Source organism: Trachemys scripta, chromosome 10, assembly GCF_013100865.1.
Source record: "Trachemys scripta elegans isolate TJP31775 chromosome 10, CAS_Tse_1.0, whole genome shotgun sequence".
Taxonomy (NCBI): Eukaryota; Metazoa; Chordata; order Testudines; family Emydidae; genus Trachemys; species Trachemys scripta.
In genome coordinates, this window is record NC_048307.1 from 70,310,246 (window position 1) to 70,331,633 (window position 21,388).

The 21,388-nt window shown below is 43.1% G+C and overlaps 1 protein-coding gene across 1 annotated transcript; it reads right to left on the minus strand.

Annotated features, from left to right (window-relative positions):
• Positions 1-262: 262 nt before the first annotated feature.
• MINAR1 (membrane integral NOTCH2 associated receptor 1) lies at positions 263-20,460 on the minus strand. Its single transcript, XM_034784598.1, has 4 exons — positions 19,753-20,460; positions 10,203-12,551; positions 8,595-8,849; positions 263-3,122 (listed from the first exon to the last, which is right to left on the minus strand). Exons 2-4 carry the CDS (start codon positions 12,498-12,500, stop codon positions 2,925-2,927), a joined length of 2,751 nt encoding a protein of 916 aa, XP_034640489.1. The 5' UTR covers positions 12,501-12,551; positions 19,753-20,460; the 3' UTR covers positions 263-2,924.
• Positions 20,461-21,388: the final 928 nt, after the last annotated feature.

Sequence of the window (21,388 nt, forward strand, 5' to 3'; positions counted from 1 at the left end):
CATAAACCCTGGGAATTTTATGCAAAGGAGCTATTATTTCAAATTAATTTTTCATCATCTTTTGCCATCTTATTATTTCATAAGTGAGAAATCCATTAAAAATCCTGCCAAAAACTATATAGACTGTTTAGTTATCTAGAGCTGAGACTTTCACACCATGGGATCATCTTGATGTCCCTGGGGAAAAAAGGAAAAGTGACATAATGATCAAATATTATTTATATATTTCATTAAGACTTAGAAGGACACTTGTAATGTTCACATTTATTTTGTATTATATTTAAATGAACCAAAAGGCAACGTTGTACAATAATTTTATAAAAGAAAATCATTTGTTACATGGTACATTAACTCAATGCCCCATTTTTTGAAAAAGAAAACCCTATAAACTTTATTGGGGGCAGATCCTGCTCTCTCTCCTTACTCACATGAGTAATCCAGCTGACTTCTTTTGCCTGAGTAAGGAGGAGCAGGATTATCCCCCAGAATGTAATTTCTTTTATATTACTTGCAGTTTCATTTCATAATGTATATAACAATTTTATTTATAAGGCATAAATACGAAAAACAGCTCAATATGTTCATTGTTATTTTAATTGAGTAACACTGTCTAGTACACTTTATTCAGTTACACCAAGGATTACAATGTACCTATATCTTTAATTTTTGTTAATACAAAAGTCTATCATATAGTATACAGTATATACTAGTTTGGTAACTGGTTCACAAGATTGACCACAATATTCTTGCAGATCAGTATGGTCAAAATTTCACCTAATGTATATTCTCTATGTAGGACTGTGTGGATCCACCTGCCATGAATTGCTGTACTTACAGAATCAGATGCTGGGTAAAACATGTCAGGCCTCATTGCATTATGTTAGTTATTTTAAGACAATAGCTCTTAGCCAGATTTGTAACAGTGCTGGTAATACTGTTACAAATGCTGTGGTTTCTAAATTATCACTTTTTATAACGTGACTCTCTAAAGTCTAGATACCACCCAATGAAAAATGAAGCCCTCTGTTACCACACTGTCTCCATCCCTGCAGCATCTTAGTCCAAGGAGAAAGCTTGATATTCGAAAAGAGCCCAAACCAGAAAATTTGCATCATGATCTGCACTCCTGCAAAATTCAGGGTTATGCAGATCCAAGATTAGGAGCTGATCTTTATAAGATATACATGGATGTGACATTCAGTCATATATAAGAAGTTAGTTGTTGTTTTTTGCTGAAAGATCAATGGTGGCTGATGTCTCCTATCCATAAATAAAACATAGTGCATGAATAGTTCTCCAACGAGGGGGTGGAACTTATGCAAATTTAAAATGGTCATATATCTTCTCTTGCCGCTCACCTTTTCATTCACTTTTTTCAACCACCAAAGGTGAAAAGTGAGGGAGTGGCACACCTGAAATACCCACCCACGGTGAGCAATGTGAGTTTCACACATCTGCACAATCAGGTTGGGAACTGCTTTTAAATAAATCAAAGTAACCTATTTATGGGAGTGTTAAGAAAAGTTTCCTTTTTTTTTTTTTAAATAGGAAGGGCAAGATCATGTTATTTCCTGAAAAGAGCTTTTAAAATTTCTATTTATTCCTATCTGACTCAAGAGAAGTATTGTACAGGTATTTGTTTTCTTTAGGCATGGGTTAAATAGGCTACTTAGGTCATAATTTGAGTCTTCCCTTAACCTGTAGCCCAGATTCAGGCTAAAGCATTAAATCAATGTTTCTGGCAGGACACGCTGACCGAGTATTCCGCTTGCTGTACAATAGAGTCACAATGTTATTCTTTAAGTTCATTATCAATACTGAGGCTAAATAACCCCTATGTAGAATATATTGCATTAATAGCAAGTTTCCTCTAGTGCTGAAAAACTGTGCCCTTAATATAAGTGCTCAGTCGCCTGCTATTTGGTAAGCACTCAAAACTGTAAAGAAGGCGTGTTGAAAATAATCCATATTGGTTACCTACTATGCTGTGATTTATGTTATGGATTAAAAATATCAAAATTAAACAATTCTATTCATCTACATTCTAAAAGGCACGAAGACTTGTGACAAAATTAGAACCGTTCAGATGACATTTGCAAGAACTGCAACAGAGCAATAGGCGTCACTTGGATTTGCCAGTTCAGTTGGCTGGAAGGAGTGAAATCAAGACATTTTCATTGTCTGTGGAGGTAAAGAATACCCTTTTGGCAGGGAGCATTTGCCAACTCTTCACAAATGTTATTCCAATGTAAGCCACTGAAACCCCTGTTGATTGCTTTAAAACATAATATTTTTGGTCTGCAGCACATGGCACTTCACCTAAGTACTCAGTGATAATAAAATGGGTTTCAGGGCAAGACCAAGTAATAAAGATCCCTCGCTGAATCTGAACATAGGCATGAGCTGCTTTCATGATCACACAATCTGCTTTCAATCAAATGATCAAGGAATACATAAATACTACAAAACAAATAAAATACATTCATAGTTTTTCACATTGTAGAGAGCTTTAATATTTCCCTTGGCTCCCTAATGAAATGCATATAGAACATTCCCCTCTATACAGTGCAACTGCCAAATATCCATCTCTTCATTAAATGCCACATGGCTGAGACAACTTTCCTCTTTTGCCTGGATCCTCATCCATTTCCAATCTTGTAAAACGGTATATTGATTCTTTAGGGGGTGGGGGAAACCTCACCTTTTAAAATTTGAACTGAGTTACCATAACTCTGCCCAGGTGTTTTGTTGTTTAAGTTTTTGAAGAGTATTCTTTTATCTTTGTCTTTTACACTATTCACCAGATATCTCAGCACATTCTTCCCCAGCAAATTGTTACAATTTTGCCACAAGGTGTTTAAAATACAGAATGAGATATCTGGAATGTACATACACAGTTGGAATTCACGGAGCTGTCCACAGATTCATGATTTCATAGTACAAATGGGAACTACAATGACCAGGATAACTGTACAAGCTGCAGCCGCAATCAGGGCAGCTATCTTGCAGACCTTTGCTCTTCTGAACTCAGCTTCTTTGCGTTTTAATAAGGAATCATAGCCTGGAGTATAAATGTCTTCCATCCAATATTCTAAGTTGTTTGGATTTAAAGATTCTTGAGTCTAAAAGTCAAAAGGAAAAAAAATTAATTCTCTGGGCTCTGTCAAAATAATTCAGGCGGGACTGAAGCTTTCTACAGTTGGTTATGTGTCTACTGTAGAGATAAAGTCAAGTTAATGCTGCTGTCTCAATGTCACAAACTTTCCCTCTGCCAACTTCATGAACTCACTGAAACAGATGACAACATATTGCCAAGTCATAACAACAGCCCATGGTTCCAAAGTCTCTTGTGTATTACTGGGTTCCTGGAAACTTTATTGGGTGTAAGTAAAACCTCTTTAATCCATTGAATAATGGAGGTGGTCGTTAGTCCATTATCATTTGTGAGATTATTAAAGCCTACTTGATGGGAAAACTTTTCTTAACAGGCTCATAAACTCAGTTTTACAGAGATAACCCTAACCTCATTGCTAGGACCTGCATGACAAGAAAGGTCTCCTCATCTTCCTCATACAATTTCTTGCATGGCTATTCTCTAGCGATGAATAGTGCATTGTACATAATGGTCCAAGTAAGATAGGCGGTTTTTGTGTCTGAGTTTATTTTAGAAAGACACATCCAACATATGGATGTTAAGATCTCACATTTTCTCTTCTCCTTTAAAGCCCAATGATCTTCTTTACAGATAGAAACTCACAGGATGTACCAAATCAAGACAAAAATTACCACAGAAACCCCAGCTTATAGTACTGTCTAGCGCTGGGCTACCAATCATGTGAACCTTGAGAACCATGGCCAAGCCCAGTCAGACCACTAGGAGAACTCAGAGCATCTCCACAAAAGGTGAGCCTCTTTCATGTGATTTTCAGGCCCCTCCCCCCACCATGACCATACGTTTGGCTTAGTGGCCATGCTGCCATTAGCCGCCCCCCCACTCCCAGTTCACAGATGCAGACTGCTTCCCCCCTTGCAAGATCTGAATATATAATACTGCAACTATCAGGAGAAATTTGAAACAAGTACCACGGGTTTTCCATGTGATCATGCAGGGCAGAGTGGCTACTTCCCAGCTTCTACCTTTTCTGCCCAGCCACATCCTCCAAAATTATGTAGACACACAACTATACTGGTGCTCACTATGAGTTTCCACATGCTTGGTGGTGAGGGGAGGAAAAGTGGCCATGCAGCACACATTCTACTCCCATGTATCACACCCTCATATTCAGAATTTCACCATCAGCATGTGTGGATGCCTTTTTGTGCCCCACTATTTGATCCTTAGGGCACAATCTGTATGTTTCACTGGCAGTAATTTACAGTGTTGATTGCTCATGTTTTAATGGTTTGATTTCCATTATCCTTCACACTATTCTAATAGTACATTTAAAAACTAATAGACTTTGCCATTGAACCATTCAGGGTATGTCTAAACTGCAGTTAGACAACAGTAGCGAGCCCATGCCAGCAGATTTGGGCTCGTGGGGCTTGGGCTTCAGGGCTGTTTCATTGCAATGGAGACTTCCAGGCTTGGGCTGCGGGTAGGGTGACCAGACAGCAAGTGTGAAAAATTGGGATGGGGGTGGGGGGTAATAGGAGCCTATACAAGAAAAAGACCCAAATATCGGGACTGTCCCTATAAAATCGGGACATCTGGTCACCCTAGCTGCGGGTTTTTAATTGCAGTGTAGACATACTCACAGTTTCTTCTAAATGTAATATGATTAAATGAAAAGGTGAGAGCTAGAGTTGGCTGAAAAACAGAAAACAATTTTGTGAAAAATTGCAAAATTCCAGAGGGGTTTCCATTTCAAAACGGAACAATGTTTGGTGTTTATTATATATATCAGGGGTCGGCAACGTTCAGCACGCAGCTCGCCAGGGTAAGCACTCTGGCGGGCCAGATCAGTTTTATTTACCTGCTGACGCGGCAGGTTCGGCCGATCGCAGCCCCCACTGGCCGCGGTTCGCAGTCCCAGGCCAATGGGGGCGGCGAGAAGCCGCGGACAGCACATCGCTCGCCTGCGCCGCTTCTCGCCGCCCTCATTGGCCCGGGACAGCGAACCACGGCCAGTGGGGGCCGCGATCGGCCGAACCTGCCGCGTCAGCAGGTAAATAAAACTGGCCCGGCCTGCCAGGGTGCTTACCCTGGCGAGCTGCGTGCCGAATGTTGCCGACCCCTGATATATACGTATGTATATGAACAAATCTGAATTTTCTTTTTTCTCCTTCCTCTCCTTTTTGCTAGTGAGTGCAATAAAATGAGACATGTCCAGGTTTCTTGGTGGTGGTGGGGGCACCTACTTTGCTATTTTTCTTTTTGCTACACTGTAACTTTTCCAAAGTTAAGGAAGTTTTGAAAAGTTACAAAGCGGCAAAAGGAAAAAGTGGAAAAATCCCTAGACATCATTCCTTCTATAACACTCAACTGCAAAAAGGAATAAAGGAAAAAGGGCAGGAAAGGGAAAACAAAACAAATTTCAAAATTTGAAATTTAAAACTATTTTGATGAAAAATTTAACATTTTGAAAAAATGAAAGCTTTTTGCAAAAATTTTAAGTTTTGAAAAAGGCCTCTTTTGTTGATTGATAAATAAATAATACTTTTCAAATTTCTAGTGAGATCGTCGTCTTATAGTTGTATCAGATTTTGTACTCCATTATAGCCCTGATGCAAAGCTCATTGAACTTAACAGAAAGACTCCTATGGACTTTGGATCAAGCCCTTCATTGGCTAATTCAGGTATTGTAGCTACTGTCTGGAAACTTGCTCCTCCCATTTACTTTATGCACTGAGTTACTTTGGTCTGTGGAAAAAGTGATTTTACAGCTACTATAGCAACACTTAGACAATTAGAATCAAGTAACAGTTAACATTGTTTAATGGAGATCTATCTGCCAATGCCACTCAGCCAAAAATCAGATTATTGGCATAGTTTGAGTTTGTACATGCATACTGTTTCTCTGCTCTGCCTATTCTATTCTTCTGAACATATAGTATATTGAAAAATAAATGTGACTTGTTCTTTGAAGGCTTCAGAAAGAAGGATTCTTGTACCCTGGTTCCTCATAAGAATAGCAGAGCAGTGGGATCTTATGGACACCCAACATATATGTCATATGGGATATACATATGTTCCCCATTGTAGTTTGAAAACAGTCTTATGAGTGGGTCACCCAGCTGAGAATATACACCTAGAGAATGCTGAAGCCTTCATTTTATAGAGGGAAGAGGACTGACAGGTTTATAAAGCTCCGAAAGGCATGTTAAATTAAAACAAAACTGTGCTGTACTTTCAAGGCAACTAATTTTGGACCTACCAACCTCGATATTGACCTGTTACTGACCTCAGGAGGAAGAAGCATTAGTAAAAAAGCCCATTACTGTTAATCAGCTCTTTCCCCATTTCATTGCCAGCCGTAAGAATGTTCATTAAAGCATAATGTATTTACATTCAGTTCTAATAAAGTCAGTCGCTGGGAAGAAAACACACATCAGTGTGTGTCTGTTTCCAGGTTAAGGTTGTCAGTAAGCTTCATTATAGGGTCTAGACATGGGCAGACGTAGTAATCTGACAGTTCTTTGGAGGCGGAGGAGCAAATTGTTGCTATTGCGTCATGGAAATACAAAGTACACGTGATCGTCAAAATATACTGGCTGGTTTCTCTGGTTGGCTAAGATCACTTAAGTAGCCTTAAAATGGCCAGAGACGGCTGGTGGAGAACCCCCTTTGCATAGGTCCTGTGGTAGCTGACACTGTCCTTTCCTCCCCCAGAATGGTGGGAGGAGGGCTCATGTCAGGGATATTCTGGGGTGGGAGTGTGGTGCTGGGGACTTCCACTATGCCCAGGACCGGCTCTAAGGTTTTTGCCGCCCCAAGCAAAAAAAGAAAAAAGAAAAAAAAAAAAGGGCGCCGCCCCACCATAACAACCCCCCCCAGCGCCCCCCCCCCCAAACAAAAACAACCCCCCCCAAGCACCCCCCCACCGTAACGCCCCCCCCCAAGCACCGCCCCACCGAAACAAAAAAAAAAACCAAGCACCGCCCCGCCAAACCAACCAACCAAAAAAAAAACCCGAGCGCCACCCCGTCAAAACAAAAAAAACAAACAAAAACCCCAGAGCACCACCCCTTACAAGGTGCCGCCCCAAGCACGTGCTTGGTCGGCTGGTGCCGGGAGCCAGCCTGACTATGCCTGATCCTCTACTAGTGTAAAGTCTATATGCCACCTTTATGCCAGTGGTGGAAATTCAGTGGTCCCCTGATGCTTTAAATTCCACAAGGGCCAGGCAGCCAAGGATCAGGGAAACACAACCAGCTCCCCACAGCTATCATTCTCCACTACAGCACAACTCAGACACAGCGGAGAATTAGAGCTGTCTAACTCTTGATATCAGATTGTGTAAGGTACATGAAGTGATGCTGGTGGCACTCTTAGCCCTCAGTGCTCCATATGGGGAAACAATCCATATTTTGGTCTAAAAAATGCTTATCCCACATTCTACACTCATGAAATCCAAGCTGATTTCTTGTGTAACAGTCTGTCTTGTGTTTTGTCACCAAATGTTAGTCTCTGTGGGACTGCCTTAGCATGGTTTGAATGGCATTTTATACATTTCTCTGTGAAATTAATGATCAAACATTTTCTTGCTAATTACATTTCAGTCCTTTTTCACTGGAGGTGGGATAATTTGGATCCAGATTTAGAATATCCCAAAGTTTGGGAATGCTCAGTTCTATAGTTTTGGTTCAGTCTGCTATGAAGGTAGGGACCATGTGCCATGCAGGTTTGGATTTCAAACCTCCCAGGGTCTGAGAATGTTTGGATCCATGTTTGAGTTTTGGACTCATGTCCTTTAATAATTCACCCTGCTCTGTTTGTTGCATGTACACAAGTCCGGAGTTCATGCTGGTAGTTCTCTTGCAAGGTCTAGGAAGCAGTTCTTCATGAGACTATTGTTCTCGTATTCACTCCAGAAGCCATAACAACAATGTTCAATTTTAAAAGAGTTTTAAAAATGTGTTCCGTAATTATTTTTAGTGAATTTCATGCTTGTGAAGAGGGCTAGACAGACAGCCCTGCATGCTCATTCTCTATGTACAATATGCACAGAACAAGTACAGTAGAAGCAGCGCCAGCTTCTCTGCCCCACCCCACTTTACTAACGCACATCAAAACTGAACTAGTATAACCACCATTTGAGGAATAAATGCTCATTTCAGTCCCTATGTCCATTCATTCCTTAACCCCTCTTGTGAGACGTCTAACGAGGTTCCAACAGTGGTGGTGGTGGTGGTGGTTTTATAGACAACTGTCTGCTAGGAAATGGACTGAGGCCACCAACTATTTCAAAGGTCACAGAACAGTGATAGAACATTAATAGTTGTTCTTCACTACTGACCTGGGATGGATCTTGTGCCAGCAATCTAAAAGTTGAAGGCTCAACTTCCTGAACTATCCAAATCCTCCGTTAAATAAACATTCTGCTAAACAGCCTTCACAATCATGTCACTAAAATGAAACAAACGGGACTCACTTGTAGATCCAAAGCTGCAAGTTTGCCTTTATCTCCTGAGTTCCTGGTATATTCTTCTATGGTCCATGATGGCTGGGCACGTTTAACTTCAGCCAGTTCTGTCAACCTCATGTCTGTGTAGAGTGGGTTGCTTTTCATATGTGACTTGAGTGATGCAGGGTAGGGATGAGGACTAAAGACTTGTTCAATCAAGAAAGCATCTTTTGGTTGTTTAGAGAGTCTATGTGGCTGCGGGATTTCATACTGCCTGTCTGCCTGTAACGAGGTTCAAAAGAGAAGAAAGAGGAAAGAGGGGGTGGGAGGGGAGTTTAAATATGAGAGGGGAGAGAGATTCTTTTCACCTCTACCGTTTGAGACTGCCTAAGCCATGATGACAAACCTACAAACCGGAGCCCAGCTTTCAGCTGGCCTTAATCCAATCTCCATCCTGGCTCTCACCAACAGACTGTCCTAGTACTGCTTACAGGTTAGATAAATCTCTCTGGGATGTTTTCTCTGTAGAGAAGACAAACTGGTTTGGAAAGTCTTTGGACTAGAGGGCTGTTTGAAGACACATATTTACCAAGGGAACTCTGCTCCCTGCACTGACACTGACTGGAAGGGGAACCATACTTTCTATATACGAACAGTTACCCTTATACCAGACTTTCCACAATGTTGCTCCAGTGTTAGAGATGTTCATTTGATCACATTCTAATTAGTGATCAGAGAATTTCTAAAGGTCCAGAAGGTCACTCTGGCTCTGATAAACCTATGAAAGTTTGGATGCTTCAAATTACTGAGGGTCCCTCCCCACCGTGTTTCTACAACCTTCCAATAAATCTTTGGCTTCTTCTCCCTCATTTCACACACATGCACTAAACCCCTGGTTCTCCCTTCTCCCCAGGAAGTCTCTGACACCCCCATTCCCTCCAAGAACTCCTCCTTCACAGGCCACAGCACGCCCTGCAATGCGTTCCTGACTTCTGAAGAAATGTTGCAATACCCAGCAGCCCTGTCTATTGGGCTCTAATCTTGGTGAAATACAAATTGCTCAGTATAGGAACCAAGATTTAAACTGAGCAGCAATCAGAGGGGCTGCTGAAGCAGGGATAGACTTTCCAAAGGTGGGAGTGGTTAGTTGTAGGGAGGGAGGAACCGAGTCCTCCTGGGTAACTGAAAGGGAACCGCAGCAATGTTGCAGTCTAGACAATGGAGACTTAAAATACATGTTACAAGAGATGTAAATGACTGTGAAAGTCAGAGGAAAAAGGAAGCGTAATAACAGTTTGTATTTTATTGTACGCAAACTAGGATTTTTTCCTTAGGAGAGTCAAAGCAAGTGGTATCTTTTTCTGGTTCTTTTAACTATATAATTGTTGAGAGAAGCTACCAAAATGGACTTTTTACTATATCCCTTTAAAAAAAAGAGAGTATTTCAGACGGTCACAATTTTCCTTATGCACTTCTCACTTATTTAATTTTTCTGTGTAATAGAAGACTAATACAATAGGCAGAGTATTACCAAGCCCTGAAGCTTCATATAGCACCAAAGACAGTCATATCTAGAGTGGTTATTTTATTTATTTTTTTAAAAAAGCTTATTATATAAGTTTAAATAGAAATTACCTCTTTGGATTTCCTGTGCCAGTCCTTATTTTCAACTCCACCTCTGTCTTTCATCTCCTCTTCTGTCATGCCAACCTGGTTGGTGTATGTGATAGCTCTCCAGTCTTGCGGAGAGTTGGAAATACTTGCTATTTTGGATTCAGTGGCGCTGTTCTCCTCAGTCAGTGACCGTGAGGACCTTCTGGTAAATAAACTTTTTTTTAAGGCTTTTACCCGAAGACTTTCGCTGTTACTTCCGCTGGCATCAGAACAGCACCAGTCTGGGTTATTCTCCAACTTGCCTCCGTGAGAAGCATTATGACACTGAAATACCCGTGGAGAGGTGCTCTCATCTGACTGAACCTCACTCGTCAGGGAATTAAGATCTATTTGTACATTGACCTTCTCAGGCTGCTGAATTTTTTCATCCAACTTATTTAGTTTTCCCAGGACTTGGGAGATTTCTTCTCTGACACCTGACAGAGATTCTAGTTTCTTTTCTATTTCACCAATCCTGAGAACTAACTTGCAGACACTAGTTTTTAGTTCATCATCTGTATTGTTGATATCTGATCGGACCACTTTATCTAGCTTGTTACTAGAATTCCCATTGGTTATTTTAGTTAAATTGTGTTCAGGAGAGCTTTCACAGTCAGATTTACGTACCTGAGACAGTGACCCAGTGCTGTTGTAACAGGAGGATTGCATAACTCCTGTAGATCCACAGATGCTCATATCATCCAGAAACCGAAAAATGTCACTGATATCATCACTCACAATTTCAGAGTCATCATCTGATTGCTTTAGAGAATGCCTCTCTCCATACTTAGCTTGACTTGGAGCACACAACTCCTTGCATTTTTTGTGTTCCAACCCTTGCTGCTCTGTTTGTGTCCCAACGCTGGTGGTTTTGTCAATGCTTAGCAGCTGAACCGAAGTGCAGTTAATGCTTTTATCCCTAAACTTTTTGATTGGCTCGTGTTTCTCCATGTCTACGATGGAGGGAATTTCCTTGGGTTTGTGTCCATTTTGTTTCATGGCATAGTTAGCCTGCATAATCGGTGTTTGATCCTTGGGATTGAGATAGGTTTGGTGCCTATCTGCTGCAGGAAAACTCGGTGACTGGCTGTTTGAACTCTGATATCGCTGCTTCTCTTCAGCTTGCTTCCTACTGAAAAAGGATCTTTCAAAATCAGGTACCTCCTCCGTGTTTAAGCTCCAGCTTTTTGCTGGCCATGCGGTTTGTTTACTCGGTTTTCCTGCCCATCTTTTTGTATCTTGGGACCCAAGTACAGTGGTTGGGCCAAAGTATGTAGAAGCTTGGAGATCATCTAAGCTTTCATGTTTTACTCGTCTTTTGTCTGGTATAGGAGAATAAACTGGATTCAAGTACTGGCTGCTGTACGGCATTTCAAAACTGTGGTTGAAGAAACCCTGTTTGGAGGTTTCTTTCCTGTTCTGAGGCTCTCTATGTCCATCTTCTGGCTTTTTATTGGGTGGCATTAAATTGGGAGATATTGTGATAAGATTATGAAAATCTTCCTTGAATATGTTCCTTTTCTGTACACATGATTGCAACACAAACGGCTCATCATTCGAAATAAAAGTCTCTTTTATAGCTGCATTGATAGGCAACGAGTCCTGGTCGGAGATTGATTCGTTCTCAATGTTCATTGGGAAGTATGTGCTCTGCATTTCGCAGGGTGGAGAGTTAACAATGGAATAGGATGCTAGTGCCTGCAGCCTATCAAGCGAGGCAGCTCGGCCTTTCATTTCCTTATTAACGCCAAGCAAAAAGTTAGGTTCTGAAGTAGGTACAAATTGTTGACAATCTTTACAATCCACCTTCCTGCATTTGGAAGACCTTCTAACTGAGTAGCCCCTGTTAAACTCCCTGTCTCTCAGCTCGCAATTAGTCACACAGTCCACCACGTTGCATATTTCTGTGTCAGACCTGCAGGACTCAACTGATTCTTTCTTCCTCATTTTTTGTCGTGCAACAGGGAGTTTTTCCTTGGCCACTCCCCCATTCATTTGTATGAGGTTGAATATCGTTACTATATCTGCTGCAACCATGATTTTCTTTGATTGCTGATTGTTTACAGTGCATCTCATTTTGTCTTTGAACAGAGTCGCTGGGAAATTAGGATCCAGGCAAGCCGTGTAAAAGAGCACACTTCTGAGCTTTGCCAGCTGGGACAAATCAAACCTTGCACACAGTGACTTGCAGAGATCCTGATAAGAAACGGTGTTTTGCTTGGTATCCAGCTCTTCCAGAATCTTCACCAGGAAGAGCGAGGATTCATGGTTGGTCTCCATGCTTGATAGGTGCTACGTTTTCCGGTTTAGCCTGAAAACGATACTCCAGTTCTGCAGTTCACACAACAGCAAACAAAAAAGATGGTAAATCACCTGTAGATCGAATCCAGGACATTCTTTCAACCACACATAGAATTTGACTAACCAGCCATACAAATTTAGTGCTAGGTTGTATAACCTGTCCTCATGCTGGTGAGCACTTACACACACACACACAGGCAAAGGGTGAAATCCTGGCCCAATAGAAGTAAATGGGAGGTTTGCCATTGAAGTCAGTGGGATCAGGATTTCACCCAAAGAATCTCATTTACATCAATGGGTGTGCTCATGGGTGAGCGATCACCAACATGAGTAAGGGTTGCACAATCTATCCCTAAAATATCAACACAAGCTACACAGAGATGAAAGTGCTGCTGACATAAAATCCTAACATACTTGCTAATGGACTTTCTCAAAATGGCTTATGAATCTGTAAGAGGATGTTGAAAGGTCCAGATGTGGCTACAATTCCAGTACCTCACTCTTAAACCAAAAAGCAGCCACCACATTACGTGAAGCACAGATATTTCCACATCTGATTTGCCACTGACTCAGGTAAACAAGCTATGATATGTTGGGAGGAGTTGGCTGAGTAGTTTACTTGAGCAAATAATTCCTGACATTGAATTGTGTATTTTTTTTTATCAGCTCTTTTGGTGCTTTGCAGAAATGGGTTTTCCTAACTTTGAGACTCAAGGACTATGAGCTTAAGATAACTTGTAAGCCTAGGAGACGCTCGCTTCAGGAGTAAAATGTGAAATAACATTAGAAAGGGGAAGAAATAATTTAAAAATATATTCCCACTAGATCTTGAAACCTATCCAGGAAATGAGAGATGGCTGACTGCCAATCAGCTTAGATTTGAAGAATGGGCTACTTCAAGGGCAGAGAATGTCCTCTACTATGACATACTACCAGAGAAACATGGGGAATGGAGCCCCATTTGCCATCCGTAAATGGCAGGAGAATGGTGGAAATGGACACTTATATGGATAACCAGAATAACCAGACTTATAGTACATAAAACTAACAAGCATGCTGGAAGGGATATAAAGCCTTGTGCTTTCAGGTCCTAAGCCAATTTCTAACTATTAGGGATTAAGAGGAGATCTTCATGGGGGGCAGATTATTCCACATCTGCCTACTCTTTGTTTTCTTGCACCTTCATCTGAATATTTTGTGCTGACATACTGGACTTGGTGGACCATGGATGGGTCTGATCCAGTCTGGCAATTCCTGTGTTTGGTCACAATCTTTGTATTATTCTTATTTACAGGAATGGCAAAAATCCTTCCCCAAAGTGCTGTAGTATCTCCCCATTCTCTCTCCTCTCTAGACCAGCCCTTAAAACTATTCTCCCCGCCATATAAACCCAAATGGCAAAGCTATGAAGTCAGGTTTGTCCTATTTTTTCTTTTAAATTATCTATAAGAAAGTCATCTCCCAGTCAGAAATGTCCGGACTTTTGAGTGCTGCCCTAGAACACAGGATTCCTTTTCAGTGCGTTGTAGCCTTTCATCTTGAACTGATATTACACACTAGTGATCCACTGTCAGCATCAGAAACAAGCCTATATCAGCATCGGTAGCAAATGCCACAGCAGCGTCTTCCAAAGGAAGAGTCTAGGTTGCCTTTATGAATCAAGTCTACATTCAAACTAGCTTGTTGATTTAAGAAGCACCTTCCAGCTGGCCCCATATGCTAGAAATTGGGCAGCTGCAGTACATGCCAGCAGTCCCACCGAACGCAAACCCTACTTTCAGAGACCAATAGACCTGGGATTCTCCCGGGCTGCTAGTGTTTTCTTTTAGGAGCTAGGTGGCAAGAGAGTAGGGCTGAAAGTAACACTTCAGCTCTGCACCACAAATGAAGTGTGTGTAGGCATACCTGTACTAGCTTTCATGTAGCAGCTGTGGTAACAATGGTAGTGAGGAAGCGGCAGTATGGGCTTTACCATGGCCTAGTTATCTATCCCACAAGCCTGCCAAGGACACTAGGTATGTACTGGCCCATGCTTGGGTCCATACTGGTACTTTGTTACCATGCTAGCTAGATTAAAGCTACAATGACACATTCATTTGGGGTGTAGACATACCCTTTGGGCTACAGGAGAATGGGTACTTCCCTTTTCTGTTCATTAGTGTGTGCTCCATGGCACAACCTCTTCATCAACCCTTCTTTGTATTCCTCTGATGTGTCACCATTTGAAAATGAGACTTCCATGAAGTGCTGGGCCCAACTAATTCTAACTGCCAGCAAAAATACAACATACTTGGAGAGTTTACTTCACATGTAACAGTTCGGTGGGAGGGGAATGTAATCCCCAGAGGAAAGCTGCCTCTTTAAGAGGCCATGGGGACGCCTGGTGTTGAAAGTCAAATATCGCCACACTGCTCTGCCAGCCCTGCCAAGAGACTTGAAATGTGCTATTTTCACCACCAGCATACAAAAGGTCAGAAAAGGCAAAAATTTACCTTCAATTAGTCTTCACAACTTCTCTCAAGCCCTCCTGTGGATACGCATTTTCACATTTAAATATACAGAATACCCCCTTGTTATGCCACTGCCTTCTCTCCATACAGGCCCCTGCTACAGGCTCATTTCCTTCCCAATGCATGCGAACAGTGAGTCACCAATGGCAAGTTGCTTGGAAGTCACATTCCATTCACTCCTCTAGTTCTGAATACATCCTGTGTACTCTGTCTTGAGGAATAAGGAATTCAGTGTAGAGATTGGCTATATTTTTTGTGTCGTGGGCTACACAGCACAAAACTGGCACTTAACTATTATTAGAATAGAACCAAGGTATTGGTTTCCTCTATCCAGATGACCAAAGCCAAAATTTGGCTCCCAAACCATCCTTCTGCATATAAGTGGAGGCAGCGTGTCCTAGTGGATAGAGCATCTGACTGGGACCCAGGACACACCTGTTCTATTTCCAGCTTGGGTGATGTTGGGCAAGTCACTTTACCCCTCTGTGGCTCAGTTTCCCCCTCTGTAAAACTGAAGTAATGATAGTGGCCTCATTTGTAAAATGCTTTGAGATCTACTGACAAAAATTGCTATAAGTATTATATTATTAATAAAATCAAAGTTTGGCCTGATTTTCCACTGAGTTCACTGGGAGGTCTCAGTGTTCAACACCTCTGATAATCAGGATACTGTTTTTTTAGGGGGTTGGTACAGCTTACGGAGCCTAGCTTTAGACATTCAAGTAATAACATTCTGGTGTAAAAGACAGGCTGCAAAATCTGACTGAGGCTTTCCATAAATGTGCACTGTCTAGGAGCTAGAACACGTTCTCTTTCGCCTGTTCTCCGTGCAGTCATATGAATGGCCTTCTGGTGTGTGTGTAACAGAGCTGCATTGCGATGGCTCATCTGGTTTTAATTTGGGCAAATTGTTTATCTTGTGTAGTGATCCTCATAATATACAGACTTCATCGGAAGTACTAAAATGAGTACAGAATTTGTGAGCTTGTGCCAGAAGAATGTTATCAGTACAGTCATCCTTGCTAGAAAGACCATGCACTGGCAGACTCTGACAATGAAAATAATGTTTCAAGTCCTGTGTAAAATAGCATATTCTGTGCCCATTTTTCACATTGTCTGAGATAATAAAACCAGGCAAAAGAATTTGGGCATAAACCACATCTTTATTTGGTGTTCACACATTTTAATAGCATGTTAGCTAATGTGTGGTCTTTGTCAAGGCAAAACCCACCAGTAACTGCCCCTAGCCCCTGAGACAGATGCTTTCTGGAATGACACCCAGTAAGCTGTCAAATCCAAGTAACCAAGCATTTGTCCACATATGGTCTTAGTTGTTCATTCATTCTGTTTCAAGGCAGGATGTGGAACACAATTGTATTTTGTGTGTGTGTGTAGTATAAGGTACATTTACATGCAGCAATGTAAAGGATCCAAAATATGGATAAGAAGCTATTTTAGACTGGTGCACAAGGGTTATGGATCAGTTGAAGCCTCTCTGGTGAATCTACGTGCATGGTGGATCAGAGAGGTAGATGGTTTTGGAAGCTTGTTTTCTGCCATATGGTCTCTGACCAAACGTGCTACTTAACATTTAATCTTTTATGACTTGATTATATTAACACCGGGAGGGTCACTTTGACCTAGAGAGCTTTCTCTCCTAAGAGTCGGTTTTCTCAACTCTAATAGCACAACTATACCGTCGCATAGATCCATATAGTATCATATGGCATCGCTGGTCGATGGGGGCCAAGTCTCAATGTGTTCAAATGAGCTACAAGCTTTCCACAGATCAATCCTTTCTTACCCTACATGGAGTAACACTGAACATTTCTCCCATGGTAATGTGAGAAAAATTTAACCCATTGCTGAAGAAGCCGTCCTGGAGTATTAACATTCAATTTTTCATTCCCAAGCCTACTTTCTGTTCTGCAATGGACATGTTCTGCCGATTTTCTAGTTGTGATAGGACTTAACTCCTCCATGTGATATCTCTCCTCTGACTTCCTCCCTTGTGGGAAATCTGTGCATATTGCTCTTTGTCCTTCCCCTTGGAGGAGCCAGAATATATTTCTCTTCTTCCTCATCTCCCAAATAAGTACTCAGACTCAGATTTTGCTGACTTATCTACACTAGGAATTCAAAATCTCCAATAGATTGTTTTACCAGAACCACCGCTGCTTCTGCCACTTCATTCAGCAGCACTCACATGTGTAAACAAATCTGCCTTCTGTTACGCCTGTAAAAGCCCATGTCCATTATGTGAGAGCTTTGCTGTGGCAGATGAATCTCACATGTGACTTGACACAGAGTCCCACCACTGTACTTTCATGAATAATTATCGGATAGGAGGGTTCCTTAGCTGAGCCTGAATTATGGTCACTGACTGACAATCCACATATTCTTCTTCAGCTCTTTCCTTCCTTCTTATTTGTGTTTCTGACATTTGCTCTGCCCCTTTCCCACTATCCACAGCAGGTGCAGCTAATACACAGATGCAGTTGCCACAGTCATCATTTCCCTCTGCCTTTGATTTGCTGATAGAAAAACAGCCCTCTCTGCTTTTTTATAGTGACTAATGGGCCACCCTATAATACTACTGCAGAGGTGATAGATCGATAGAGCTATATTCACATAAATTCACACACATGGAGCTAGTTATTTCAGTGCTGAAGAACATTAATTCAACCCCCCACCCCCACTATGCTGTATAAATCTTCAGTTTGTCCGACTGGTGCCGGATATAACCCACACAGAATGTTGAAATGGACTGTAGTTTTCTTTTTCTCTTGTGCTCACAAACCCATCTTCATGTCACAGCATTCAGAAACCTCACAGCACAAAGCATCTCAAGCTGCTCTTTTTTGGCTCCTACCCCACCCGCTCTCAGGATCTGATACTCTGGAAACAATGCCTTATTGCCTCACTCTTTGGCTCTTTTGTAGCCCAGTCCGTGCTATTCGTAGTTGCTCCTTTCCTCCATTCACTCACAAGCCCAAGTCCTGCTCACAACCAGCCTCTGACCCATTGGTCTCATTTAGACTGTCACCTTGTGATTTCAGCAGCTGTGGTGAGTGACTCCTACCCTCCGGGGCAGGTATGAAATTCTATGCTGGCAGTGTGCCTCAGCAGTGTGATTTTTATTCACTCCTCAAGAATCTAAGAGGGTGAATGCCATACAGCCTGGGGCTTTTTCACTAGCTCTGGCCAACGGCTTTCTGTAATTCTGCATATTCTGCATAAAATAAAGCATGCTTTGTGCTCTGTGATACATAGAGCATCCTCTCTACAAATCTAAGCTGGTTTTGTTTTTTACATGGGCTTGGAAAGAAGTTGCTGTTTCTTGGCTCTTGTGTATGAAACAAGCCTTATAAACTACTTCATTTACAAACCTGGCTGCCCAAAGAAAGCGGGATGTGCTGTTTTATGGATGTTGTACACTCGGCACTGAGTCAACAACTCCCACAAAATTCAGCACCTACTGAAGTCCACCAGTGCATAAATTAAGTTTGAACTTGCAAATAAAGCCAGCATTTTCTCATGGCTGTCACCGCTCAAGTTGAACAATGTTTGCCATTTGATACAGGATTTTCCTTACACAATAATGCTCAGATTCACACTTTCATTATTCAGTTATGTAACTGAAACCCTGCATTTGGATCCTCAGTATGACACGGAAAAGTGCAAGTTATCATTCTAAAACTGGAATGAATTACTTGATTTATTACTGCATCACTCCTTGTGGTTATTATTCAGCAATCAGTGGCAACATACACACATGGAATTACTGTCCTGTCAATAACATATTAGAACTCCTCCAAGTAAATTTTTTTCCCCTGGTGATTTGCACATAACAAGGCATCCTTGCAAACTGTGACGGACACTGAAATAGCGAATCAAGTTAAAATGAGCCCCAAAATATTTCACCCTGGCTCTGGCCAGTCTGGGTTTTGCTTTTCCATTTTGCAAGGCACACAGCTAACAAAGCCGATTTTGCACAAATTGGTTTGCAGATCCAGTGATCTCTGCTTCTCTAGCCAGGGGACTAGTTATTGTCCCCCGTTTGCCACCCCCCCCATCCTCAAGCCCCCATTATTTCCAATCCTGCTGAGTTCCCTGGGGCTAGGTACAGTGGCACCTGGGAAAAGGCAAAGTGGTTGGAACGTTATTCCCTCCATTTCTCAATAGACAGATTTGTGCGGGATTCTAAGTGGCGCTGTCCCCAAAGTCACCGGATGAGTTTCAACATTCTGACTCTCCCTTTCCCCTACAAGGATGCAAAGGGAAATGATGCCTAAAATGCTCCAGGGAGACTGCAGGGCTTGTTACTTAGACTTTGGGCTTCATATGCTATTGATCCCAAGCAGGGGAACAGGAGGGGGAGGGGGTCAAGGTAGACACTGGGGACTACCCCCCCCCCCAAACCCTCACTCCCACTTGAAAATATCTCCCCTGGCCCTGCCCCCAAGACATAAGAGGTGGATACGTTCCTATGAGCTGGAAATAGCAGGGATCAGCCTGCCTGGCTGTGCAATGGGATGCCATGGGGGGGGGGGGGGTGGCTCAGCCTTTGGACCCCTTTTTCTTACTGGTAAGTCCCTCTCCCCTCAATCCCCTGCAAATAAACCCTCTTCCCCCGTCTGGCAGCACGTCCCACGCCCAGGACTCCAGACTCGTACCCGCTCTGCCAAGCAACAGCCCCGGCCGGCCGGCGCATCGCTTACCTTGAAGTTGCCACCTGTCTTTTGTTTGTGTGTGTGTGTGTGTGTGTGTTTTCCGTTTCATGTCAGGCTGGTCTGCTGCAGCAGAGACTCTCCAGCAGGGAGGAGGAGGAGGAGGAACAGCTTTAGCTGGAAGCCACCGCAGGGTCCCATGGTGCCAGGCTGAGATTGCCAAGGGGGCAGCAGGTTGGCACGGGGGGGGGGGGGGCGGCTGCACTGGCTAAGCGCCCCCCTCCCTGCACAGCGCTCCACTGCGGGCAGCTCCGGACGCTGCTGCTGCTCCTGCCGCTGCCTTTGTGTGGAAGACGTCAGCGGCTCAGGACCTTCCTCAGCTAGGAGGGCCCGGGAGCCGGAGCATCGCAGGCAGAGCAAGGGGGGAGGACGCAGCCCGCTCCCCCCCCCCCCCCCCCCCAGCTCAGCCAGGCAAGCGGGGCTGGGCTGGGGCAGAAATCCGCTGCAAGGGAAGCGCCGGGCTGAGTTTGAACAAAGCCCAAGCGGAGGGGGCAGCTACAGGGGATGCGGCATCCGGGCTGCTGCCCCCAAAGCGCCCAACGAGCCCCTGCCTCGGGGGCTGGTCCGCAGGCAGCGCGGAGTCGCGCGCACAGAACGCTCCTGGCCACTTACATCGTGTGTGAACGGTGCAAAGGGGGGGGGGAGGGAGAAAAATCCTTGTTTGTCTGTCTAGACCCAACTCCCTTTGCAGCCCATAGGGCTCTGCAAGGCAGCAGGGATGTCAGAGTGTATCGTCAGCTCGTCCAGAGCCCACCCCATCCTTTCTGGAATCCCCCAGGCAAACTGACTCTGAATCCTCCTGGCAGCCCCTAGAGTTTTCATTGGTACCCAGGTTGCATGGAGAGCCTGTCACGTGACCGCAAGATTCCGCCACCAGTGTGCAGGGCAGGCTGAATTGATTTCCAAGTCAGATCCAGTATATTAGGCCAGAGAAGCTCACTGTAAATCACACTGCTCTGTGCCGCACCATCCAGACCGATCCATCTCCGCAGCTGTCATCCAAAGACCTTTGAAGAAGTGCCATGGACCATATAATAACGAGTCTCTTAATCCACTGACCACCAGAATATTTGGAACCTAATTTAATTTTAATCTCAGAGACCAGCAGCACTCCATTTAGCTGTGCAAAGAAACAAAACCCTTACCCATCCAAAGAACAGTGACACGCTACAGAACTGCTTCCTTTTGCACACCTGTTTTCATACGCCTTCCCAGTCTTTCCCAGTGAGTGCAGCTGCTTGCTTGTAAGTGAACTTTTGCTGATTTCTCAAATCCGTGAAGACTGCAAAAATTAATCGACAATGAATATTTCCACATCTAGAGCATCAGAAATCAGATTGTGCATTTGCATTTTAAAACTACATATTGTGGGTCTGATTCACCCATCACTCACAGTGGTGGAAATTACACGTCACTCCATTGATGTCAATGGGCCTCATTTTCCACTGTCCAATAAAAGATATTACCTCGCCCACCTTGTCTCTGTAATATCCTGGGACTGACATGGCTACAACTGCACTGCACTGCATTGCACTAGTGTAGTTATTTCCACCAAGTGCAAATTGGATGTGTGCTACATTTTCTTGCCTCCCTATCAGGGTGACTGGCTACCAAGAATAGGACCAAA

Coding starts and splice junctions, on each gene's coding strand:
- MINAR1 (XM_034784598.1), bottom strand. CDS start 12,500: ATGGAGACCAACCATGAATCCTCGCTCTTCCTGGTGAAGATTCTGGAA. Junction 8,850..10,202: donor GGCACAGGAAATCCAAAGAG/GTAATTTCTATT, acceptor ACCTCGTTACAG/GCAGACAGGCAGTATGAAAT. Junction 3,123..8,594: donor TTGCAGCTTTGGATCTACAA/GTGAGTCCCGTT, acceptor TTTGACTTTTAG/ACTCAAGAATCTTTAAATCC.